Consider the following 27,718-nt stretch of genomic DNA (forward strand, 5'->3'; position numbering starts at 1 on the left):
CGTTATAGATTTACAACATTCAACTTTATGCAAATTTTAATCCTTCATTACACGTTGTGAATGACCTCTATTTCTTATGAAACTATTGTGCGTTGTTTTAACTTCTCCGTTGTTGTCAACACAACTCTTATGTATGTATACTCCAAATAACCACACTAGATTATGCTAAATTGCGAGCGGTTCAGTCCTAAGAATTATATTCACATGAGTGCATGGTATTTACCCACGAAATGCTTAGTAGGTTGTTGTCCACGGCAACTGCACTCTGCTAATTACTTCTGGATTATCAGTACAAAGCTGTACGCGTTTGTCTGGCCACAGCCTGTTTCATCTCACAGTTTATAAAATGTAAAATCAGGGGCAAATCGTGAAAATAACTGTGAAATACTAAACTGAAGAAAACCGGCAAGGCCGACATCAGCTCTATCTGTGCGCTCCTAGCCAATACTGTACACAATTCAGATCACCAGGCCTTATCATATATCAACTAGCAACACATAATACGGGCGTCATTCCAACCAGCTGGAGATGATCGCTACGGCATATGGGCCATGCAATACTGTACACTCGCCGCAAATATGGAATATTAATTATTAACAACTATATTGTTGCAGCATTTAATTATTTTTTTCTCTCAAACAAGGCTGATTTTAATTCAAGTTCTACCAATGTTTATATTTAATCTTATGTTTATGTGCAGGATATTGTTGCCCTCAGCGACCGATCGAAAAATATGAAATATCGGATCGCGTCCCCCCCCCCCCCACATACTTCGGCTATTTACGTTTAAAATAAATTTTAGTTTAAAAAAAAATCCGACCGACCGACCCAATTTTTCAATTTTCCGACTTGAGGGCAACATAAGTTTTTTTTTGGCCTTATGTGTCATACCGTCACGGTGAAATGAAACGATGGGTATTATCGTATACGTATCCAGATATTGTATGCAAAAATGACGATAGTGTAGCTAAATATGACACGACCAGCGCCGCTCCAATGTAGTTCAATATTCACGCACTAAAATATCCATAGTTATATGAAAAAACGATGAGTGTATTAGACACCGTGACGTTATAGCATAGCGTGAGTTACTGCGCCCTCATCGGCGTGATTATCTAAAATGATTAAGTGCGTCGGCAAGGGCGCAATAACTCCCGTCGATCCTAACAATGTCAGGGGGGACGAGCTAATAATACCACATATCTATACTCTAACAAAACGTGCATGCAGTCTCTTGTTTATTTTTTGTCGGCGAAAGTCGGGTTACCGAGAAATAAACAATTTGATTTTGTTTATTTCGCGGTGACACGGCTTTCGCCATTTACACACTTGAGTCCCATGATACCTCATTAAAAAAAAACACGTCAAAGATGAACAAGGGACTGTATGCAAGTCTGTACTCTAACGATCCTGGTGTGTGAAGTCAAGAATGATAGCTCAAACTTTTCCAGGTATTGTAAAAGAAAACTGGTCTAGTGTGTCTATGCGGGCCAGTACACATATACGCCACTGTGTCGTTGTGACGGATTTAGAGGGGTACAGGTGCCCCCAATTCGTCACTTATTTATACACACATGCCCCACAGTGTAGGACAACAATGACGTCATTGTGAAAAGTGCGTCCCTAACTAAAAATCCCACATCTGCCTCTTTCTGTATAAGCATGCACCGTCCATTCCGAGAATACACACTTATTTTCACTGAATCATTCTTTCAGCGAAAACATCGAAAATTAATTCCAAGCGAAAATAAAGTATTCCACAGTATATACTTCAATTCCATGTCAGCACAATATTTATTACACGTGGTTGTCCATCTAGTGACAAGAAGCAAGTATGAATATGTGGTCGTAGCTGGCGCTGTTCATGAAGGTATTTTTATTTATTTATATCGTACAAAGAAGTACCAGTATATAACTTACGAGTAAAAGAAATCACAAATTCCTAATCGATTGGATTAAAACTATCGAAGCGTCCATATTCTATGATTTATCTACAATCACTACTTACGAAAGTAACTAGAAAAATTATGCAAGTTGTCGGTCGTAACATTGAAAACGTTTATCAAACTTTGGTATTGCCTATTTGTATTCAAGTTTGTATTGTATTTTGTATACACCCAGTTTCTTGGGTTTGCCATTGTCCATATTTCTTAACCTCGACAAACAATGGAAACTACGCGAACAATGAAAAAAAATACCCACAAGGAGATACTTACCTGATAGTAAATGTATTATTATACTCGCAAAGGCTATTTGATGCCAGTAATCCAAATGTTCAGCTTCAAGCAATGCAGTCGTCGCGCCACGTCGTATTTGGCATGGACTCCATGCGACGTAAAAACATGTGTAAAAACATTGCTTCATATACGAAATTCTAAAGCGTGCGTGGCGTCTGAGGGTGCTTCGGTTGTATGCGATTCAAAGTACATTGTATGTACCTCTGCAATTCAAATTAATCACGGCTTACCTGCCTCGATTCAATGAATGATAAAGTATCAGAAGAAAAAAAATCAATGAACCATTTGCGTGTTCAGAATGTCAGCTATTTATGAATTATGCTAATATTCTAATCGTAAATAGAAAATGTATTTTTAACTGAAATACAACAATAGTATTTGATGCAAAGTCAAAATTCTATGAAGTGACCTCCTTGGGCACACAGTAATTGACCTTCGACATCACACGTGACTCTAACGATAACAGGCAAGTTAAGGAGTACATATCCAGTAAAACACGGTCGTCAGGTGCTATACTCCCGAAAGCCAACTGTCGACATGTGATATAATTACGTAAACTGAATTCACTCAAAATTGTGATCTAATCATGGCTGAATGAGTCTGGTGGCTGTTCTTTGGTCATGAAGACTAAGCAGGTGAGACAGAAATTTCGCGGGGTTTGTTCTGTTAAAAACTTTCACGGCAATGTCAACGTGTTCTTTGAGACTGTGTGAATTTAACAGGTAACTATCAACCCATATGCTGCCTTATACGTTTATCTCTTAGTGTGATTTGTGATTAATTGTATTCACAGCAGAAGTGTTACCTCAAATATTATTTCCATTGCGATGCTACCGAGTTTAAGCTTTACGGCCTGTACTTGGTTTCTTTGTATTAAGTACCGCTACCGTCTACTGACGAGTATACGTAAGTCAATGTAAATGTCTAACCGATTAAACGTCACCGCAACACTTAAACGCCAAAAGAACTAAATATAATTGCGACCCTCCCCATTTATAACTGTGTAAGTCAGAAAACAACGACAGCATTATACCTACTTCTAAGTATATGTAGCCATTGTACGTGTGAAATATTTGTATTTACTGAATCGTTGGTGCGATACTCCGTCGCGTGGAATTTACACATCGACTTCTCGCTATTATAACTGTTACCAGGTATTTACAGTGTAGCAATATTGACGTTCGCCATTCATTTAACGGTGTTGTCATAGCAACCTCATTGCTCACTTCCATTGTAAACTGGTCGTGACTAAATGAACCATGATATGTTGTCCCCTCAAAGAATTGTTGTTGTTGTCGAGTCCGCTTTCAGAAAAAAAATAATGACAATCCGAAATCGATATCCGAGAGTCAGTTTTCACCGCAGCGGTTCGGAATCCGAGCGAATATCGACCGACCTCCTCGATGACCCCCATAAACTTGAAGAACGTGGCAAACGTCGATATCTTGGTGATTTGGCGTCAATCGTTTTTAATTATTTTCTTAAACGATATGTGCGTTTCGATGCATCACAATGAACTGTATTTCAAACGTAGCAATGCGTACTATTAACACGGCAGTGAACGACGGACAATGACTTACAAAGCTGACTATTGTTAGCTGTCCAAGGCGCCTTCACAGTCAATACCCATAAGGAAAGAAGTCGGATGATAATAAACAAACTTAGTTGAGTTTATAGTGCGTCTAAAAACCTGTTGGCGACGTGGTAAATTTTACTAACTACGCTTTGAACTATTATTAATGCATACTATGGAATTATTTGCACTACCTGTAAGATCACCGTGGCGACGATAAATAGAGTGATTACTCTGATATCGCTGGCGACGGTAAACACAACGAGTACTGTGTTATCGTAAACAGCGATGGGTGACGGAGGAATGCTTAACGGCACACAGCCCTACTTGATCGCGATTGTCTTGTAAAACTTAATCTATCTGTCCCGGTATTATCACACCGAGAATTGACAATTCAGGTCAGTATTAACAATGTAAAGGCCAGTAAACTGGTGCAGTGAACCACAGCCGATCTTATTAATGGTTTTGTATAGTGCAATCACACACGAGACCGTTGTTCTCCTACCGTGGTCGTAGTTATAAAGTTAAATATAATTATTCACATCGGCTTGCAAGCTTTACACGCGACTCGTTAACTGAAATGAGAACATTTACGGGTTTCGATGTCACGTGATACTTTGGTTCGACTACGTGATCAAATGCACAGTCCTGGTGAGCGTCGTGAATAAAAGAATGTAAATCAACGACAAGCTTACGCATTGCCGGCGTAATTGTAGTGTATACCACGCACATCCTAATAGCCCATGGTCGCCTTTTGTAAAACCGTTGAACACATTTGCAGTATCAATTGCAGTATTGATTGTAATAACTGAATGCAAGTTGTATAAATACAGTATGTTATACAAATATACATTTCAGTCTGGAAATATGTGAATAAAAACACTCCTAAGAATCAATCGAATTAGTCGAACCACGCGATAACACCGGGAGCGATGTCATAAATCGATAGAAATGACACCCATTATCAGAAAATATTGTTGCAGCTGATGTAAACTTAGACGTGAATACATTCTCTTGTTAGTTGTTCTTTAGTTTTTATTTTCAATAAATTAAAATATTCTGTATAAAAGTATAAATGGCGAGTATAAATGGCGAGAGCTGAATTACCACGAAACAAATAAAACAATTGTGTCACCTGTAGACGCCCTCACATCGCATTATGGCGAACACTGTACCATTTCGTATTTTAGTCATTTTTATTGTTTTGTTTTATTTTCGAAAAAAACAACAACAAGAACCAGACTTATAAGCGAGATAGTGTATTTCAAACCATAAAGTCCACTGAGTAAAGCGTTGGTACTACATGAATACTTTTTGATAATAGACATAATGATATAAACCGTTATTTTAGTGTGGCCAAAGCGTAATCATATGCACATCAAGACCCGAACGACAATCAGCCTTGGCTACAATGGTCACTAAAGGAATTATCGGTGATTAGTAAAACGGGAAAGTATTTGTTTGAGTCATGCTACACTCACCTCTGAAACAAATGTTTCATGATCAATATTAACACCGGATTATGGTGTTCCATCTGAAACTAAAAAAGTTTTTTTTTTTGCAGCAAGACAAACACATTTGTTCTATTGTTTTTAACCTCGTTAAAATTCCATTCAAATTGAAATGCTCTTGCTCAAATTTGCAAATTAGCAAAACAAATTAGCAGGAACTGGTTACGCGCCATCCGCAGACAGCACAGGTAATAAATAAGTTCGTTAAATATGCAAATATGTTTATAGACAATGCCAGGTGGTCATTGGTGCAATACATCGAGATTGTGAAAACACAGTAATGTAAATGTGAACATTAAAAATGTATACACAATTTATGTAAACAAATATGCTTGCTTGAGGGAAACACGCGATATTCGTAGTTCAGTATTTGAAATATTTTAGAAGATTTTAAAAACGAAATTGATTACGCGAGAAATGAGAAGAAATACACATTGCTAAAGTATTCGAATCTAAGCGCCTGCTGGAGAATTTCTAGCGGCATATTTTAAAAATGTTTACAATCTTCTTTCAAAGTCACCCTCAACGGAATGACGAGACAGACGAGTCCGGATTGTAAAATAATAATCACCAACGCCCCCCGTTCAAGTTGAAATGTTCACTCCCTCAGTCGCATCCACTGACTGGTGTTTAATGCGTCGCATAATCGGCCACACTGTATTGTACAGACAACGAGCTGTAATTTATGGACTTAATTAGTGTGAGTGAATGAAAAGAAAGTTGGTGTAAGTTTCGCGTATTCAGCGTACATTTCACAGCTTTCGTTGACTAGTACTGTTTCTATTCATATGTTGAATACGTGTAAAAACGTCAACACCAGCCACGATTTGAACTTTGAAGCTGCAAAAACAAACCAAAATGATTAAGTTAATGGAGCAGCCGGCAATATATATATATATATATAACTATCTATCAGCGTGATTCAGGTAAATATTCCCACTGTCCATATATTTTATCTGATATACGATACAATATTGCACACGACTCACTTCAACAGAATCCAGTGAAAGCCTGGGCAGCGATGCCCACGGCCGTCCGGATATGTACAGTTATAAGAAATGAAATATAAAAATAGGAATTTCTAATTTCAAGACACTTGCACGAAATCTTGATGTACACCATTCGCAATAATGAATACTACAACAAATTAGCTGCCATGGATCGAGTTACGTAATATTATTAATTATTTATCATATGTTACTATTTATCCATTCCCAGTCGCTGGATTCTAATCACCGTCCTTCGTGCCATGAAATAGGAGAACGCCACATAAACACTCAAGTATAATATATCGCTAGCTTGAGAACCAGTCCGGAATTCGCGATTGTTCTGCTGTTCGCAATAGTATAATTTCAGCTGCGAGCATGTTGACAAAATACCACAGTCTACAACAGACACCACGGTGTGTAACATTCTATTGCACTCCGCGATGTTAGGGTTCAATTGCAGCGTTGTAGCTCATTTGTGAAGTATGTATTTCTAAAATCAATAACGTAACTGTTGAATCTTGAATAATTAATGCGTGGAACTGCCGCCAGTGTAATTACGTGTATTAATATCCGCATCCAAGTTTGAGATACACAAACCACATCCTGTGTTCAAAAAAATAACATAATGTCACAGTTCATTTTAATATCCGTATTTCGAAGTGCCCGGATGCCCAGAGGATATTAGAAGAACCATTTCGCAAAATAATGTTTGAATGTCCTGTATGCTAGTATTATGTACACGGAACCGAAAGTATATTTTATAACATTGAAGATGTAACACGGTACAGGACTATTTCGGGTAAATCGTCTTCAATAACGGGAAACCACTTTATGTGGGAATTCTGAACATCTTTAAAAAAATTAGTTGAATATTAAAAATGGTAGGATAAGATTGATTGTAAAACAAAATTGTTGTATTGTGTTTGGTGACGATGAATTAAGACGCTTGTTCCGCGCATAGAATTGCCTCTACGTATAGGCTTCCATAGAGTTTATATTACAAAGATAAGTCAAGTATAGTAGCTTACTATCTATGGCATATTAATTATTAATTCGCGTAAATAGTATGATGACCTCAACTGTTTTACTGTAATATGCAAATTTTACATAATGAAATCTGGACAAATTCTAAATATTTTCTTCGTAAAGATTCTCTTTCTTCTTTAGCCTTTCAACTGCCGGTAGAGCATAGGCCACCGACAGTCTCCTCCCACTCTCTTCTGCTCTGGGCTAGTCTGGTGATGGTGTACCAGTTGTGCCCCATCTTCTTAATTTCCTTCAGTTTGTGAAGATTACCGATATTTATATTGTCCTTGACACGTGATCTCTTTTGGTCGACCAATGGAAGGCTGGATGGTTTCAAATATCAGCTTGATATGAAAGTTCGACACAACATAACAAGAAATAAGATTAATGATACGTTAACGATCTTGTTTAGCGAGACCGTTGACAGCTATTTAACTTTCTCGCAACGCACGACTTCACAGGTTGCATGTTTATGCACGCGCGATAATTAACAAGCTTGGCAACCTGACTGTTGTTCCGGACAATTCCACAATCCAATTGTTTTATGAGATCAAGTTTCATACCCATACGCATTGTTGGTACGCCCCTTATTTTATAATACACGTTTCTAATGTATACGATCATCATACATTTATGTTGAAACACTTGATAATATCCCAGGAAACCTCATAAAACAGTACTTTATGACTGAGAGTACAACTTAACAATAACTTTTCATAATAAGCATGCTCCTTATTTGTATGTGCTAAGTAGGTTTTCAAATTCGTAAAACGAAAAGAGGGGAGATCAGCGAACTAGTTTTCATAGAAGTGTACGTTTTATCCCATAGCGTCAAATTATGGTGCGATGGGCTGGAATCCAATTTTTAAAAATAATGGTTGACCATAGAGTTTAGCCATTTATCCATGTCAAATTGAACTACAATCGGACTTAACGAGTAATAGCTGTGTTCATGATATCAGAGATATCGTCTTTATTAAATTAGTGATATTTGCCACACCAATCTATAATACGACATGACAGATTTCAGCGACCCGTTAAGTGCTTTGTTATACTCTTTTTTTAGCTTTTAAAAGCCCATTCAATTTAAGAGATTAAAACATGCACCAAACAGACGTTCTGATTTCAAGAGCGAACAATACATAAATTAATCTAAGATTCCACTGCGCTATAACTAGGACAGGATTCGATTGTCTAGTGTTTTGTACTTTACACAATGGTTCTAACGGCTCTTGTTGGAAAACATCTAATATAAATGGTCTGTTTAAAAAAAAAACGTGATAAAAACTCCACATGGGCGTGGAAATTAATTATGAAGTATGTAAAAACCTGTCCGCGGACATAGCAACGGAAAGCTGTGGTTGTTAACGTGGGTCCTCCCTGAGATTAACAGCCAATGAGACTTCACAGTCGTCCTTATAATAGTTTAATGGGATCATTTCCATTCATTGTTCTGGTGAGTGCAGTATAGTTCCCCTCTACGAACAAATTATACACATGATTTTATCGGATAGTCCTGCAAATGTTACACAGTTATTCTGCATGATAGGGATACGATTGGACCCTTATTCCTTTGGCGTGGTAAGGTTCAACATCTTGGCGAATACTATTTTTTTCTCGCGTTCATATTACTTATATTGGTACGACGAGAGTTGTTTTCTCCAAACCAATCCTAAAATCGAAGTACTAATATTTGACTCTGTACGATGTGTTTGCTTACAGTTTCACATTGATAATTGTAAAGAAGATAATAGTTGAAAGATATGAGTAAGGCGATGAAAAAGAGCAACAGTGTTCGAAAGACGACAAAAGATCTGAAAAAGCTGAAAATTGGAGACAAAGGCACGAAGAAGGGCGTAGGTAAAAATTCAGCCCAAACCAAAGGTAAGACAGACATTATAGACGTCTCGGGTTTCTACATGTATTCAAAACTAGTATATCCACAAGTGTATAATTGGGATCATGCCTGTGGAGATAAGCAGGTGAAGCAATAACTCGATTCAGTCAATGAGTGGTGCTGGTCTTAAGCTATATCGAACGTTCATGCAAACCCACCGTCTTCAGTCGCTACTGCTATCTTAATGAACACGCTAAATACGAAACCAAAATGAACCACAACAAAGTTAAAGTCTCCTTCTTGGAAAAAACAAAAAACAAACAAACATAACGACATGTGTGCATGGATGGCAAGTACAGATCTATGAATACACTAATGATAGTTTCGATTTTATTTTCAGGAGAACAGACATTGACATTACCGAAATGGGACAAATCTGATTCCGAAGACGATGGTTGTATAAACGGACAGACCGAGTTGAACTCCATTCGAGCTCAGCTTGAGGAGTGCTTCGAAAGAAAGACCAACATTCCCGATAAGGAACTTCAAATATACAATAATACATTCTGTGAAATATTTCAGAGCTTATTGCCAAAAATCCAGAGAAACACATCAAGGGTCAGGTGTCTTGACCCCGTTTACGTCGGCAGCTCGTTTGACGGTCTGATGGTACAACCAAGTATTAACTACGAGGTACAGATACCCATCAGTATCGTGGGCAGAGTTGTTGTGGAAGAAGTTAAACCAGGCTTCGTCGCGCTGCGGGTGCCCGCCGTCGCATCAGGGAAGGCTAACGAAGACCGTTGGATTGGCTGGCGTTCGCATGATAACTATCTCTCCCCAGTCCTAGCCAACCGAATGTTCTACAAGTTTGTTCTTCAGTGGGCCAGCTTACGAGACTTACCAGGTGTCTCAGTAAATGACTACGAACCTGGAAAGGATGTCCGGATTCTAGTTGGTGATAACATAACTATAGTGATTACTCCTATGATTGACTTGAAACGGAAAGAAAACCCCTACCCGTTAGTCGCTAAACCTGCCAGTTACGAATCTGACCCAGCATCGGAATATTTTTGGCGTATATCCTGTTTTGAGAGAGAGACGACTCTGTTGAAAATCATAGAAAAAGCAGATGATGGATGTCGCTGTCGAACCTTGAAAATTTTGAAGGCTCTGCGACACGATGACGACGCCTTGCGGCATTTGACGACATACCAAATGAAGACAGTTCTACTACACATGTGCGACGGTGAGATTGATAAACTGAAATGGCAAAAACATAAAATCGAGTCGTGTTTTGCTGCTCTTATTCGGGAGTTGCTGAATGCCGTCCAACAGAAACGTTTGAACCATTTTGTCCTTGAAGACGTTAATTTGCTCGAACATGTTCCCGACCACGTGTTGACGTCTGCGGAAAATCGACTAAAAATACTGTGCTCCAGAGAGAAGGAGCTTGCCAGGTTGTTGGCTAAATAATGACTACATAACTAGAAAGCAGGGGATCACCCGTAGCTATGAAAACGTAATTTATTTTCAAGTTGATAATGCTATCTATATTTCTTAATATTTACTTTTGTGGACTCTACACTGATTTACACAAACTGTCACCTAACATGTATAACGGTAAAATACATTCAATACTGTAGCCATGTGATATGCCGTCTTGCAACTAATGAACCTTCATGAAATATTAGTATAACGCATATTGTTTTGTGTGGATAGCATTGGTGAGGTAACTTTAACATTACACAGCAGAAAATATATTCACTATGAACTATGTCATGTATTATGAGATATAGTAGTATGAAATGATGACATACTTATATTTTCTCAAATCGTCCGCCAACAATGTCGATATTTAATTCTTTCTTGCGATTTATCGTGAAATAACAATCTTGTATTCGCGACACAAGACATTATATTTTACATTAAATAATTATTTCCTCCAATGCATTCACATCTGTCAGGCGAATAGAAAAACAACGTGTTCAGTGCTCGATAAATTCGGTGTATATAACATAATGCAATATTTAACAAAAATACTGAATTAAATTCATATGTATGTGTACAACCTCAAAGAATTTACACCATACATACAAAACGTGTAAAGTTGGTTCCATGTCGTCCTTACATAATACTTACATAACCACTGCAGAAAAAGGCTCTATACAAGTACATTTACAAGTTGTAGTGTCATATAGTATTTTATTTTTATTTAATAAATGTCTAACCATGAATAATTTTAAAGACTAATAAAGAAAATACAACTTATTTTTGTGATTGTAAATATTCAATTTAATTCTAATTTATCTGTACTTGGAATATCATGAACAAATGAACCAATAATATCTTCGAATTCCTTCAAGTTTTTTTGAGGGGGTGTCCCATGTACATTTCTAAACATAAACTTTGACACAACTTGTACAAACTGCCATAAGTGGGTGGATAATCATGCATATTTAAATTAGCTTGAATTTCCCGCTTGCTGTTCTCACCAGAATAGCGTTTGTGTGCATATAGCTGTAGATAACACGACAAAAATAACATTAACAATAATTTTGTTTTATTTGCAAGTTGAACTTCACAGTTTTCAGAATACATGCTAACGGCGTTCTAAAATGGTAACGGTCAACTACATAATACAAAACAAAATGAAGTATAACTTAGAAAGTGAGATGATATAGTCAAAAAAGATCTGAATTGACTAGTTAAAAAGCTCTTTCTCCAAATAATTGACAGGTAATACTCATGCGACCGGTAAAACATGATGGTCACCAAGTGTACACAGCCCCATTTCAAACATAAATATGCAATGTAATTATGACTAAAAAAATAATTCAACAAGATAGTAAAACATTACATTTTTAGACTAAGCACGAACGTTACGACACATAAAGTATATTCCAATAATTCGACAGACGCAAGACTATATTATATTGATAATTTTAAAAGAAGACAACTCTTTTAAAAACAAACTTGTTTTATTTGGAGAACTGGAAACGTTTGGGACAAACAATCGCGATATTGTGTGTCCGCCACTGAAAGAAAACCACAGGAGGCATCCTCCAAAGTTTGGCTAAACCCTATTCACCGACACGTTAGGCCTGACCCTTTAATTAGCATAACAATACAGGTATGCCCTCAGGTATTTCATGTCACCATCACGGGTGCTGTTCCAGTCGACTGCAAATATCCTGTGATTCTTTGTAAACAAATGTATGCAAAGTACCCCTGGCAACACGATTGAAGCCGTAAGCACCACTTTCACTCAAATGCACGACTTTACTGTATAATGCTGACTGACTGACTGATTGACTTACTGATTGTGTTAGGGGATAATGTAGACATATTTCATGAAATATCATATACCCCAACAACGTATTCTAAAGGTCATCTGGTACAAGTAAGTAATGGCTTCTGTCTATCCGTGTTTGCCTGACTACGCCGATTTATTTACAGTACGATAAAGAGTTTCTTAATCGCCACTGTATGAATTGATAAGGCGTTATTGCTATAATTGGGTGACATGCAGCCCCCTATAAGACAAGCGTCTGCCATGTTTCTATGTTTGCACGTTTTCGACCAACCGACAATAATGTTTACGTAGTTGCATTCAAACAAAGAGAAATAGAACAAAATGGACGCGGTAGCAATTACACTCAATGGCGCGTGGCACAAACACCGGCACCCTGAGCTAGAAATCCTAACTTTGAATCGATTCAGTGTTTATTTTGCGCTTTTATTGGAGTATACGTGCAAGTTGTATATGCGAAGGTAAAACTTTACGAGGGAGTCACTGTGATTTGCCACGGTCGTTACGTTCTATGGGCAGGTACACAGTGCCGTGCGACTCAATAGAAACACTATTGTCCTAATACGTCACTCGAATTAACCAACCGCCGATACTATAGACGCGGACGATGAATTACGACAATGCAAGACTTTTCATTGGCAATATAATTTAATTTCACAGCGTATTAGGCCGAGGTCGATATAATATGAGGTCAGTTCTTGTTATTAACGCTATATACCAGAAACCACACAACAGGGTCATTAACTGTATAGCGGATATCACGATATTTTGGTTGGATTGTTTTCGTTCTGGCTTTAAAGGGCGGCAGTCGTCACGCCGCGTCCTGTTCGATATATGGGACTCATAGCGACGTACACAACGCGTGTTAAATACATTGTTTATTTACATGAAATTCGAACACGCGCTGCGCGACGACCACCGCGCTTTAAGAAGTTGGCCTTATGCCCGTAGCCATGTCTTGCTATATTTTCGGGAAATCTCGAAGTTTCTATGTATGTACCACAACTAATGATGTAAGTTCTTGCGCTAACAATCACACAAAATCATTTCCAATCCGTCTGACAACAAAATTTAAATAAATTCTAACTCGGAGAACATACACCACTGTCAAATCAGCGATGCAATATGGGTGAGAAAACGCTTTGTTTGTGACTTTATACCGATGAATACCTAATAAGTTTAATTCTCTATTATAATACGCATATGCGATTTTCGAACGAGGAATAACGATCACAAATATTAACCATTATGTACGGTGGCCTATATATACAATTAGTCCGCTACATGAAAATCCGTCGGCTATTTGAAAATCGTTCTGCTACTTGAAAAAAAGTCGGTCGGCTACTTGAAAATTGCTCCGTTACATGAAAATCGGTCGGCTACATGAAAATCGGTCGGCTACATGAAAATCGGCCGACTATATGAAAATCGGTCGGCTACATGAAAATCGGTCGGCTGCATGAAAATCGGCCGGCTATATGAAAATCGGTCGGTTACATGAAAATCGGTCGGTTACGTGAAAATCGGTCGGCTACATGAAAATCAGTCGGCTATATGAAAATCGGTCGGCTACATGAAAATCGGTCGGCTACATGAAAATCGGTCGACTACATGAAAATCGGTCAGCTACATGAAAATCGGTCGGTTACTTGAAAATCACGGTAACACAAATTATTAATTTTTTAAAGAAAACAAGCGGGAAACTATATGCACCCCAATGAGCTGAAGATGATGCATTTGTGTCTCGTATTGTTTAATTATTTTTAAATCTATATAACGGCATAGTGTAAAACTCGTATCATGATGTATATTTACTAAAAGCTTGCTACACGTGACGTACAATGAAGAGTTTAAATTTAAATCGAAAACAATGAATTGACATAAACGCGTAGCTCTTTAATCGAACTTTGAGAAGAAATACTACGCGTGATAATTTACGCATGTTTTGCAATAACTTGCATACTAGTATATATTTTTCGCTGTTATTGTAATTAACATTATTGTTGTTTAGGAGTTAAAATGGTATAGAAATCCATTTATGTATTATTATCACCACCGGAGGAGGGATACACGTGTTCACGTGGTTTTGAATCGTCACCTGGTTTGTTTGTACTATTATAATACTACGTCGTACAACTTCATCTATCTAGTACTCAAATACCAATTTGATCTACGCATATATACGTTTTGGCAATTGAGATTCTGTCATCGTTTTTAATATACAAAGTACATTAGTTTTCGTCCATTCTTGAGTATTACAAATCATTATTATAGTTCATATAGAAATATTTTGTTTATACCACATAGTGTTTATTGGAAAATATTGCGTCATGTAACTACGACTCGTCTCAATTGGGCATGTTGTACCGGAGCACCGAGTTACTGACCTTATAGGACATATTTTTATAGCTCCATTGATAAGGCTGTTTTAAACAAATCTATACCTCGTCATAGATCATTTGAAGGTGATCAAATTATGATTGAGTGTACCTCTTTATAGACCAAACATTAGCCATGATGTGTGCATGGGCTTTATGAGCGAGATTTTTTCTTGTCGTTTTTCGCTTTCTTTTAAATTTTAGAGATCATGTGTGCACGATATATTCACAACATGATGGTAGACCAAATTGTTGAAAATGTCCTCATAGCATGTAGGTAAGCTTTGTGTGTCGCGCCAAAATTGCACACATTTCAATTATTACAGATAACATATTGTTTGTTTGTGCAATTAGTTTAGTTGACCGTTCTATCACCTCAGCTTTGACAATCACACCGACTTTTTAAATAAGTCATAAACATTAGTGTGCACGATTTACAAACCGTAGTTGCGAATCATGTGATATGACGGTCGGCAAGGGGTATTTTCGTAAGCTGTAATCAATTGTTTTTATTTTTCGTAATAATGTAATTTAAAAAATAAAAAAACGTAATTTCGTAGACATGAGCAAGGTGTAAAACGTAATCAGCTATCCTATTCTTCCGTAATTCGTACACAAATCTTATTTTTTGTAAGTGTATAAACCATTTTCCACATTAAATGTTGTAATTCGTACGAAATTACAAACTTGTAATTCCTCATTTGAAGCCCGGTATCATGCGAAGAATTTTCCGTGCGCTAAAACTTCCGGGTGAGGTCGTCGCACAAGCGCAATGCAGTTCTTGAATTTTCTTCGCGGTGTAGTGGATTCTCGTAAATAATGTGCATTGTTCAATGAAAATAAACGTTCTGCTGTTGATGCATCGACGGCAGATGGCTAAGTTGTTACGTATATCTCGAATGTAGGAAGTTTCGACCACACACATGTTTTATATCTTGTTGATTGAATCTTTGCAGTAATCCAAAATCTAAATAAATGTATATAACAGCAAAAACTGTGTTTGAAACTATTTCCGTAAAACTATCAGTAAATACAAATAGTACATTTATAAACAAAATACAACCTAGCGAGCACCTCTGCTTGTGTAAACACCAGATGTGTTATTTACTTAAGGATTATAAATGATTAATATTATTTTGCCTGGCGTTGTACATAATACGTGTCGCATTGTTTTTGTAATTCAACTATTCTATTGTTTTACTAAAATAAAATGTGAAAAAGTTTTCTCTTCTAGTTTCCTTTTATCGATGATTCCACATACATGTCAAGCATGCTCATGTATAATTTTATTTTTCCAAACATGAAAAAATAATTGCTAAGAATTGAGAATAGTTGATATCGTCACAAAAAGAACATATCTAATAGAGATTAACACAAGATACCTACATAACATGTATCAAATGAATTGAGCTGGTAGTTTTCAAGAAGTCGTCGGAAATAGCAGTTTTGACATAAATGACCCAAAATATTAAAAAAAAATACCATATTGACACAAAATCTGGGAGAGACCCATTCAAGGTAGTAGTATATTATTATTAGTATTCAGTAAAAATTATTAGTATTCAAGTCGCAAATACAAAACTTGTTATAATTTATAGTTATTTCGTCAATAACATAATGACATTAAACAATTGTTAAGTTTAAGAGCTAATCCTTACAACAGACAATGATGATCATTGTTTCGCCTCGTATATTATATTTCTGATGTTTTGTCTGGCATCAGATTTTTATTTGTCACTATAATATTATTTTAATAACTTGTCAAAAGATCCATTTCTTACCTCTATATCTGAACAGATTATATCATGATTATATATTTTATACTCACTGTAGTTTGTTTAGTGAATTATTATAATTATTATTATTATTATTATTATTATTATTATTATTATATGCATATTTAATTTGTATGCTCATTTGCTAAAACAATGAGCGATTTAGCGTGACGTTCAAAGTTAACACGATGTTCTAAATATTTTGACTTTTACAATGACATGTACGCAATGTTATCTACACTTTATTTAATGCGGTGTGCAAGTGTCCTCGTCAAGCACTGTTCTTAGTAGAACACCGGAAAATATATCAAACCGGAACTAATATCGCACGTTAACGTTCGACATTAATTCCTGGCCTGATTCGCGCATATGCGTCACACAAACCCATGAGATTTGTCACAGCAGAACGCATTCACCGGAGGTTATTCTATGTGTGATATTCTTTGGCTCTTAAATCAAATTTATGAAAATAACTGTAAAATGTAATTATGAATTTGTTTTATCTTCGTAAAGTGTAAAAACCCATTTTCACTATACATGAAATTTTCATTTTATTTCTTGTAAAAACGTAAAATGCCTTTTTAATTTTCTGTAACCTGTACCAGCTATCCCCCTCGCCCACCCTCTGATATATGTTGACAGCAAGACGCTCGTTTTATAGGTGAATAAAAGCTAAACTTAGTAGTAGTAAAGCCATGAAACTGATTTGTAGTGGTGTAAACGTGATACACGGTACAGTAGATTTTGGTAACGAGTCGTAACAATTTATGGTTGTATAGGGTTAGAATGGCGCACTGACTTGTAACCTGTTTACATTCAAAGCCTAGAGTCAGCATGCCAATACAATCAACACATGCAAATATGATGTTTCAAGTATACAGGTTGGATGACTCCATTTTATTTAACAAACAGATGAATACGTTGTTTATCCGACTTCGTAAGCATACAGAAGCAATGGTATACATTGCATGTTGTACTTCCGGGTCATATCTGCAGGTCGAAGGTTATCTCGCAACATACACGCGATTTTCTAGATAGAGGAGCAATTTTCATATAGCGGCGCGATTTTCAAGTAGCCGACCGATTTTTTCAAGTAGCGGAGTGATTTTCATGTAGCGGAGCAGTTTTCAAGTAGCCGAGCAATTTTAAAGTAGCCGACCGATTTTGTTCAAGTAGCGGAGCGATTTTCATGTAAGGGCGCGATTTTCATGTAGCGGAGCAGTTTTCAAGTACCCGAGCAATTTTCAAGTAGCCGACCGATTTTCATGTAGCGGAGCAATTTTCAAATAGCCGACTGACTTTCATGTAGCGGACCAATTGTATATATGGGCCACCGTAATTATGCAACATAAGTATTTTTTTACGATGAATCATAATCAAATTTAATCACCAACATGCAGTATCGAACAACATTATTTAAAAAAAACACGTTTTCGTAAATGTTCCGCCTTTAAGCCAATGTTAATTGAACACTTCACAATATCATAATACTCCGTGTGTTAGAATTACAAATATATTAAACCAATTTGTTGATCGACACATAATTCTCGGTGCAGATACCAGTCTAAATGACCTCTTTACATGTATTTGTTTTCCAATTCAGTGCCACAATCACGAATTTTAAGTCAAAATGACCCAAGGTTGAATGACAGTGAAAAATATCTGCAATGGAAGGAACAAAAAGAAAAGCAAATAATAGAGGAAAAGAGAAAGGAGAAAAAGAGGCAAGAGTTAGTAGCACGGCAACGAGAAGAACAAGCGGAACAAAGGAAAGCTGATTTTGAATATTACGCCATGGTGCGGGATTTTGAATTGCTGGTAGAAAGACTTGTACACGAAGCAGTGGATAAGGCTGAAAAGCGACTCAAAGAAAGCAAACAGAAATTGCGTAAAAGTATCGCCATGGAAACGATGACAAACTGGCAAGCTATGAAACAGGAGCAAATGAAAGCGGAAAGAAAAAACGAAAAAATGAACAAAATGCTCCAAGAGCATCTTACGAAGAGTGAGCTGCTGGAGACCCTCAAGATCGACCATCAAAGAGTGCTGGAAGAGAGCTGGAACTTTCAAAAATGGTTTGAAAAACAGGTGGAACTCAGACAACAAAACATAATACCATATCTGGAGAGCGGGGATGACTGTGTCAGTGCATTGCCGCCTAGTCGTGAAAGACCGGCTTCTTCTTCAGGTGAGAGTACAATTTAAACACCGATATGTAAATATAATTTACAAACCTTTAAGTCAAGATTTGAAAATTATTAATTTCCTAGTCGTACCACCCATGCTTATATGCTTGCAGTTTTAAATGTTGCGTGATGTTTGTCTGACTATGTCGCCAAATCCGCCATTTTGTTTATCCTCGTTCTGAAACATGCACCAGCAACCCCAAAATGGTATACTGAAGATGCGCAATGATCCTAACTGCGCAGTGATCCCAATTGCTTAGTGACACCAACTCAACCATACACACAATTTCGTCATGTGTAATGTTGGGACAAAGTTTTTTCTACTGAACACGTCTTGTTTATTTTTTTAACAGCTGTCGCGCGAAGTCGCACCAAAGATGGCTTTTACACTCTGTGGGACAAAGATCGAAGGCTGGTAAGAAAATTAAAGAAAGACGTGAAGTCCACTACTGGTTCTAAACCTCGTCCAGACTCTGCACCGAGCTAACGTTTCCTAGTTGTGGAAAATCATTTTTGTTAAACAAACCATATTTCCTAACACGCCGTTGAACTTCTTTCAAACCTAACCGACTACCGAACGCTTTGGCACGTTTTTCAACAACAGCTAACCCCAATCTTTTAAACGTTTGATGGTTGTGGATATTTTTGTGTAATATAAAGTCAGCTCTAATATAATTTGAAACAATATTTTTTTGTAACACTACAATTATACAGACAAAATAAGATATACACAATACAACATATCTATACCTATCGCGTTATCAACCGTCTACTCATTCGCATCTGCACTCAAACAATAAACGACCATAGACATGCCTATTATTTCAATAATATGTATTTACAATACACGTGCACGCATTAACTCGTGTCATATTTGTATGCGATTTAACCATAATATATGTACTAAAGTACACAAAATATCATTATTTAAAAAAAATATCCATAGCTATTATTCATGTATCATGCATTTTCACGTTCTAATTATTTCTAAATAATTTGAAATGATAGAAACACGATTATATATAGTTGCCTATTTCTGTTATTTGTAAGTAATACAGTTTCTTATCCTTTATACAATATATATATATCATGTCATCATTATGGTACTATAAGAGGTTTGAATTCAGTAGTCACTAATACGTATTATTAATCAAAAATATATTCCAGGGTCGTAACACGTAAATAATAATAAAATAATAATAAGACATGCTCTGCCCGATACTCTGTTATAACCTCGGGACTGAGAATGCCACACGAACTTCTGGAAGTTTTTCAATCAATTTTAAAACTTCTAGAGTGAATACAAATAGCCTTCAAAGTTTTTAGAACCATTCACCCATTTGTGAACAAGACGGTAGTTCGACGTCACACCTGTCATTGTGCAAGCAAGTTCCCCCTAATTATATCATTTCCTTTTAAGGTTAGAGAACCGATTTTCAGTCTCGTGACCTCACAGGCTTACAACCTTTGCGAAGTGCGCTCTCTACGGATATGCGGCTGGGGATATGTCCGTATGTAGAGGGCGCGCGATACCTTGCAAATATTAATTCGACGTGGAACTTCGGTATTCCTGGCAACCTTAGGTTGGCCACCCAATATTAGAACTGATTAGTTTGATTTTGTATTAGTAATGGTATGTCAAATACCATCTAATTATTATGTAATTCGATGAAAATAAAGATTACCGGCAACATGCAACCTTTTGTTTTGAATAGAGACTGTTCATGTACGTACACATAGGGTTTATGCATGCTGTGGTTATCACAATGCACAGTAGTACAGAGATAAGCACCCCGCAACCGTGATTCACTCGTTTAGAATGCTGCCTAATTGATGCTCGGTAGCAAGGTAAAATTGGACTCAAATAGCTCCGGGGATCTCTCGTGTAAGCCCGAGGTACGCAACCTTCGGTGAGGCATGTTAAATGATTAGTACATACGGGATTATAATCTGCGATCGTTTCCAGTGTTTCAGCAAATAAACTGTTGAACTGAACCTACCTCATCTTGTATCTTAGACTCGTCACTGTATAAGAAAGTTTTTGAGGCTCTTGATTTGTAAGAGAGATGATTTTTTTCTCTAGGGTTATATTCGTTTCTTTATTTTAACTATATGTGTGGCCAGTTTTAATAGTTCATTCAAATATAAATTTACATTATAATTTCAAACTGCGTTCTTGATATCTCAAGCTATTACCTCGCGATTTCCACTTAGGCTACCTCGAGATCTCAATTCAAATTAAATTTATTGTGCATTCGTACAGCTTTGACCCTACAGCGAAATACAGATTTAATCTCCTGTTTTATCTATCTCGTATATTTCCTTCGTTTTAATACTTTCAACATGGCGACGCTCTCTCTCTCTCTCTCTCTCTCTCTCTCTCTCTCTCTCTCTCTCTCTCTCTCTCTCTCTCTCTCTCTCTCTCTCTCTATATATATATATTTGTGTTTTTAAAGCTGTTAAACGTCTTCAACTTAAGTAAGTAACTCAATAATTTTCAACTTAAATTAAAATGTTACGTCAATTGTAAATTATCTGTATCGGATTCTGATTGCATTTGTGTACTCAATCCTATCACGTATCACACTGTTTTGAATTCAGTTTTCAGAGTTTGCTACACAAGAAAGTGTTGAATGTCAGAAGTTCACCGTCTTATATATTCAGACGGGAACGAATCAGTGACCCTCTGATACCCAATGATGCAGCTGAAACCGCAAGTGAATCAGCCTGAGTGTATTCCGGCTATTTGTAAAAACGTGACGCAGATTGCCTCATATGTCTAGGCATGCTCAATACCACAGAAGATAATTAATGCATTATTAGGATTGATGCTATGGGTTGCTTGTACAATCTCGAAACATAATGGTCTCGGTAAATATGTAGCAATTTAACAGAGAGGCTGTCCCAAGACAGCTCTTAAAAATCAAGTTGTGTGAAAATATAGCGTGTGGTCGCATACTTCCTCAGTACAGACAATTTCATGGATCTGCTTAGTTAGAATTTTTTTCAGATAATGTTTGTTTCTCATGTAAAAATCAATGGCCTGTACGACACGATAACTCAACTTTGAACACACTGTGTATGAAGGTGTAAAGGAAACAGCCAGTCCCTCTCACGACTCGGTGTACTTAACGCTAATTTCACTTGAAGTGTTAAAATCGGCGAAAAAAATCAGTTTCGAAACATTTTTACAACGTTGATAACTGCAGACGGAATTGTAAACCCGTGTCGATATGATGACAGACAGCGAGCTACTTTATACCGAAAGCATATCAAAATTACAATTTGCGGTCACAGTGATACGCACGTGAACATGCAAATGTAAATCTCAACGCAAGTGAGAATCAAAATGCAAAATTTTAAATGTAAAATTATTTCAAAATTTCATCACTACAAATGCGAATCGAATTTGACAATTTTATATGCAAATGAAAATGAATGCATGGTAAATAAAAAAAAAACTTAGCCGTGACCCTCATCGGTTACCGTACACTTTATATTTTTATCCTTCATGCAAAAATAGTCCAAAGATTGGATGACACTCGCAAGCAGAACTCAATCATTTCTAAATGTACCGCGAGTTAATACAATGATACACTTCTTGACATAATTGAAGATGATGTTTTCTGAAGTCAATACCTTCGGAACATGTCACTTATCGATCATATGTGACATTAAATCATTTCGTAAATTGAAAATTATATATTTAAATTTTATTTCAATAAGGTAGAAATATGTTAATGACATAAAAGTTAGCCTTAATAATTATGTATTCATACGATGTAAAACGTGACCGCCAAGGGCATCAACAGTAGAACATCAAAACTGGATTCCCAGTTGGGATAATATTATACTTTGAGCCTATTTTGGTTTCAGAAGCATTAATACAATTGAATAACGTCTTGATATAAAGTTTTAGCACTGGAAATATATTCTCCAAGGCCAAATAAAATAAATTGTATGTTCCTGCTAATAACGAAAACAAAATTAGGGTGGATAGATAATAAAAAATACATTTTAGTTTTTTTTTATTATTAAATTGCACATTATTTAAATAATATCAACATCATGTTGCTGTGTATGTTGGTTCATAATGCTGTGTTGAGTATTTTGTTCACTAGATCAACACTACAGGGTCATATTTAATTTGAATAGTTGCCTGCAACTCGAAACAGGAAGTAAATTCCTTCAACAGGTCACTTTCTAGTTTGGCCATAATACATATAGGGTAGGTATGCACAATATCTGGTCTCAGAAAACGCAATACACACAAATGAAATTTATCATGAAAGCAAATGACAGTGAAATGTTAAATCCCGGGGTGTTAAACAAGTCAAATAATTGCACACACATACCAAAGTGAGGGCACTATTACATTGCTGGAATGTACGTCTGTATGTTACTTTCTGTAACGAGATGAAATGAACAGCCATGTCACGTTTATATTAGAAGTATAAAAAGTTAATGTATTCGTGACGATAGTTTTTTTGAAATGCACCCTCACATTGATTTTGTTACCCTGCACAGGGACAGTAGAGTACGTGATTAAGCAAGGCTGACACTTCCACGTTTCTGTGGCACGCATTGGCACGACTCGAGTGCGCAAACTAGCCGTAAACTGGCGTGAGGTGTGCGTAAAGCCAGGCTGACACTTGCACGACTTTTGGCCACGATTTTGTCGTGGCAAGTCGTGACATTTTGGGGCACAAACTGGGGGGCTCCCGCACTGTTTACGACTTGTTCACGCATAGTTCACGACGAGTTCACGCATAGTTTACACACTTCCCGCATTGGCACGACGAGTTTGCGCAATTCGGACGGTGTCGTGCCGATTTGGGCACGCCGTATAAAAAGGGGGCCTCCCCAACCCCTGGTCATTTTTGGATTGGCTGTGGAAGAGACAACATGCTGAATGTCAGAAACACAATCATTGCAGGGAAGAGAAGATTCCTATACCTGGCAGCTGTTCTAGCCATTGTTGAAGAGCAGCAGAAAAGGCTGGAAGAGGCAGAAGAGCAAGAAAAGGCAACACCCACCTCGAAGAAAGATACAAAGGAAAGTGTGGGTCAGGGAATGGTTGACCAGAAGGCACGAGTTTGGACAGTATGACAGTTTAATGACTGAACTCCACAAGGAAGATGAAGGGGGCCTTCTCTGCTTTGTTCTTCTTCATATCTGCTTTGTTTTAGTCATGTTGTCTCTTTGCTGGAGATCTCTGGAATGGCGAGCAGTGTCCAAGAAACCCTGCACCAACTCGAGCACCACTGTCGCGCAGTAGTCGTGAACTGCTCGTGAACTCGTCGTAAACTGCTCGTGAACTTGTCGTGAACTGCTCGTGTCATGCGCAAACTGTTCGTGAAGAGCGTAATCAATGCGTGAAGTACACGTGACCGTGTCAGTGGGAAGGCATGGCCACGCTGCGACGCGCACCAATTCGTGAACATGTCTTGAACTACTCGTGAACTCGACGTGAACTGTTCGTGAAGTATTCGTGGCATGGCGCGCACTGCCACGCACTGGCACGCATCGTCCCGACGAGTTCATGAACAGTTTGCGCATAGTTCACGACCCGGTCGGTAAATTTTGTCGTGACCAAAAGTTTGAACATTTCAAAAATGTCGTCCCGACATGGCACGCAGTTACGACGTGTTTACGCACACTTCACGCCAGATCACGACTAGTTTGAACACTGGTACGCCTTGAGTCGTGCCAATGCGTGACACAAAATCGTGCAAGTGTCAGGCTGGCTTAAACCCGTCGTGACTGCGTGCCATCACAGTCACTCCTAGTAGAGTCACTGTGGTGCCATGTCGGGACGAGAATTTTGAAATGTTCAAAATGTTTGTCACGACAAAATTTAGCGACCGAGTCGTGAACTATGCTCGAACTGTTCGTGATCTCGCCGTGAACTCATCGTGACGATACGTGCCAGTGCGTGGCAGTTCGCGCCATGCCACGAACTGCCACGAATAATTCACAGCTCACGTCGAGTTCACGAATAGTTCAGGACATGTTCACGAATTGGTGCCTTCCCACTGACACGGTCACGTGTACTTCGAGCATTGATGGCTAATTTACGCACTTCACGAACAGTTTGCGCATGGCATGAGCAGTTCACGAGCAGTTCACGGTGGCGCTCGCGTCGGTGCAGGGATATATATATATATATATATAGCTTCCTGTTGAGGAGGCCTCCTTTTTATTATTTAATATAGCGTGCCGAAGTCGACACGACACCATCCGAATTGCGCAAACTAGTTGTGCCAATGCGCAAACTATGCGTGAACTCGTCGTGCCAGTTCGTGTCAACATGTCCACTGTTGGGCACGCATTTTTGAACTATGCGTGAACTAATCGTGAAAATTGCGGGGCCTCCAAGACCGTGCCCCATAATGGCACGACTTGCTGCGTAATACATGGGTTTCTTATTAATAATAATAATATATGAGATAACACTGTTTTATACAGTCATACATAGGAACATGTTCTTTAAATTCACACATTAACTTTCCGGGACGATAAATTGAACATTTGATTATTATAAGTTTTATTGATTGGGCATATATATTGTAAGTACGTGTTGCAACTAACAGCGCACGTCCTTATCATTCGTATTAGGCGAGTACAATGCGATGAAGTAGCTGTCGATCCAATCTGATTAAAATCTGATGTAGTGTACGGGCTTTAATTATTTTGGCTATAAACTTATTTTAATTTTATTTTTCATTATATTTGTTATTAATGCCCTTTTATTTTATTATTTTACTTTGATTTTGATGATTTTTTTAATTCCGCCCTACCTACATCTGAGCCGATGCCTATGTAACGAGATTTCAACGAGACCCACTATCGACGATTTTAGTCAACGAATCACAGACCTTCTTCTATAGCGCACATGATGACGTCACCGGGCAGAGTCAGGTGGCAAACACAGTCAAATAAAATGGCGGATTATACCGACGTTAGCGACCGTGAATAACACGGCTTTTCGGTAAGTTTATCATTGTCAAATGCAACGAAAGTCATTTTTATGTTAATATTGTGGCTCGAATGGTTCGACTTTAGATCGTTATTTCGCATAGTTATTCTGGGAGTGACGATTTTGTTTCCACCGGTTCGACCGAACACCAGTGTCTTTTTCCAGTCGCCTGCCCTGGAGACGGGTGATGTTTTGTTGACGATCGGGCCAAAATCGTCTACGGTATTGAAGCTGTAAAAATTCATCAAATTGTATCAACATTTTGTACATTATACAATAACTCTTTAAAAGTAATTGAGCTGATTTGAACTGGAATAAAATATTTTTTATTTGGAACACATCGCAATTGATCAGGAAATATTTGTTTGCTCCAATTTTCTGCGTCGATGCCGTGGCCTGGGCCGGTGACCGTTATACAATTTAAAATCAGTTTGCATTGTTTACTATAGCTGTTTACAGTGTTCTAATCATTACGATTTACTTACTTTTTTGCTTCCATTCTAGATACTTATGCTCAGTGATGTAAAATTGAAGCGATGACTGAATGAACGAACCTTGGCTGGCGAAGATGTATCTGGAAGTGTACACATTTGTTGGAAGTGAACAAATATTCAATGTAATGACAAAAATTGTAAAATGCTGTGGAATTTCTTTTGCAAATAAAAATATACTAGCAATTTTCTATTAATGGTTTATTCAAGTGGGCCAAATATAATGTACAGAAAGATTGCCCGTATACACTGAAAAGTAAGCAACCGACAGCCTGTATAAAAGGGGGGCTGTGATTGGCTGTTACTTACGCGAGATTTGAACGGGACTTACATAGGCATCGGCTCAGATGTAGGTAGGGCAGAATTAAAAAAAAATCTCAAAATCAAAGTAAAATAATGAAATAAAATGGCATTAATAACAAAAGTAATAAAAAATAAAATTAAAATAAGTTTATAGCCAAAATAATTAAAGCCCGTACACTACATCAGATTTTAATCAGATTGCTGTCGATCAAGTTTTCTATATTTACGTTATCCCAGAGGGATTAAATTTAATATCGTTATATTTACCAACATCTCTAACACACTTAACAAAACTGAAGAGGAATACTACATACTCCCCAGATTGTACCTGTCACGTATGTGTACTAATAATGTGATACTCTCTCTCCATGGCTTTGCTTATCGCATCGAAGTAGTAAGGTAACGATGTGATACGATCTCTCCAGGGGTAACCAGTTGTAATGATGTAATACGTAAATATTTGACAATCATACCTCTCAAGGATATATATATATATATCTGTCTGTGATTATTTAACTAGTGTCAAATGCTCACAACATTGTTACACTCCTGGCTATTGAGGAATTTAAAATCAGCGATTTGTCAAAGCATCTCTTCAACAGTAGCCATAATTATTATACAACAATTGTTTGCAACATCAGAACTATTTTTTTTTATGTTAAGCGGATCTGACTTCCCCGGCTTGGTATATACAGTATAAGCGTAACGTTAATCTCGCTGATATTTTATAGGTAAATCCATTATGAAATCCCTGCGGATTAGCGTTGGCATTCAATATTCAGAGTTGATTCTGTAAAGGTCATGCCTGATCACATTCGTTGAAGCTGCTTAACCCTTTAGTTCATTATCTAAATCTATCCGACGTTTTTGAAATTTACATTTTTATCTATGATTTGTGGGTATGCAGATATTGCAGGGCTTGTGTAGATATCAATTCTAGTGATACACCTTTTGAACAGACCTAATTAATATACACCATGAAATGATCTAAATCCAATTGGAAACCACGTGAAGGGAACTGGCAAATCTAAGAGTAGACAACACGCAATTAAAAAATAAAAATCATACCATAACTCACGTTATTACACTCATTGTTAAACATCATTTATTTAGACGAGTT

The 27,718-nt window shown here is 37.4% G+C and overlaps 2 protein-coding genes and 1 long non-coding RNA gene across 5 annotated transcripts; all 3 read left to right on the forward strand.

Moving 5' to 3' along the window:
- Nucleotides 1-2,698: 2,698 nt before the first annotated feature.
- On the forward strand, nucleotides 2,699-11,444 carry LOC100377702 (cyclic GMP-AMP synthase-like). Of its 2 annotated transcripts, none has more exons than XM_078005774.2 (3): nucleotides 2,699-2,959; nucleotides 9,059-9,220; nucleotides 9,574-11,444. In XM_078005774.2, the coding sequence occupies exons 2-3, from the start codon at nucleotides 9,100-9,102 to the stop codon at nucleotides 10,647-10,649; spliced, it is 1,197 nt and encodes a 398-aa protein (XP_077861900.1). In that variant the 5' UTR covers nucleotides 2,699-2,959; nucleotides 9,059-9,099; the 3' UTR covers nucleotides 10,650-11,444. The 2 variants fall into 2 exon arrangements, with proteins under 2 accessions (XP_077861900.1, XP_006824991.1); XM_006824928.3 differs by having other exon boundaries at nucleotides 2,699-2,872.
- Nucleotides 11,445-12,314: 870 nt separating this feature from the next.
- LOC102801742 (uncharacterized) lies at nucleotides 12,315-20,824 on the forward strand. 2 transcript variants are annotated; one of them, XM_006824926.3, is made up of 3 exons: nucleotides 12,315-12,576; nucleotides 18,243-18,827; nucleotides 19,179-20,824. In XM_006824926.3, coding segments are annotated over exons 1-3 (720 nt in total). In that variant the 5' UTR covers nucleotides 12,315-12,575; the 3' UTR covers nucleotides 19,313-20,824. The 2 variants fall into 2 exon arrangements, with proteins under 2 accessions (XP_006824989.1, XP_077861905.1); XM_078005779.2 differs by lacking the exon at nucleotides 12,315-12,576 and adding an exon at nucleotides 13,081-13,176.
- A 4,909-nt stretch (nucleotides 20,825-25,733) lies between these two features.
- On the forward strand, nucleotides 25,734-26,481 carry LOC146735023 (uncharacterized). Its single transcript, XR_014931309.1, has 2 exons — nucleotides 25,734-25,816; nucleotides 26,309-26,481. It is a non-coding gene; the product is annotated as an uncharacterized LOC146735023 (long non-coding RNA).
- Nucleotides 26,482-27,718: the final 1,237 nt, after the last annotated feature.

Source organism: Saccoglossus kowalevskii, chromosome 13 (genome assembly GCF_978046115.1).
Source record: "Saccoglossus kowalevskii chromosome 13, keSacKowa6.1, whole genome shotgun sequence".
Classification (NCBI taxonomy): domain Eukaryota; kingdom Metazoa; phylum Hemichordata; class Enteropneusta; family Harrimaniidae; genus Saccoglossus; species Saccoglossus kowalevskii.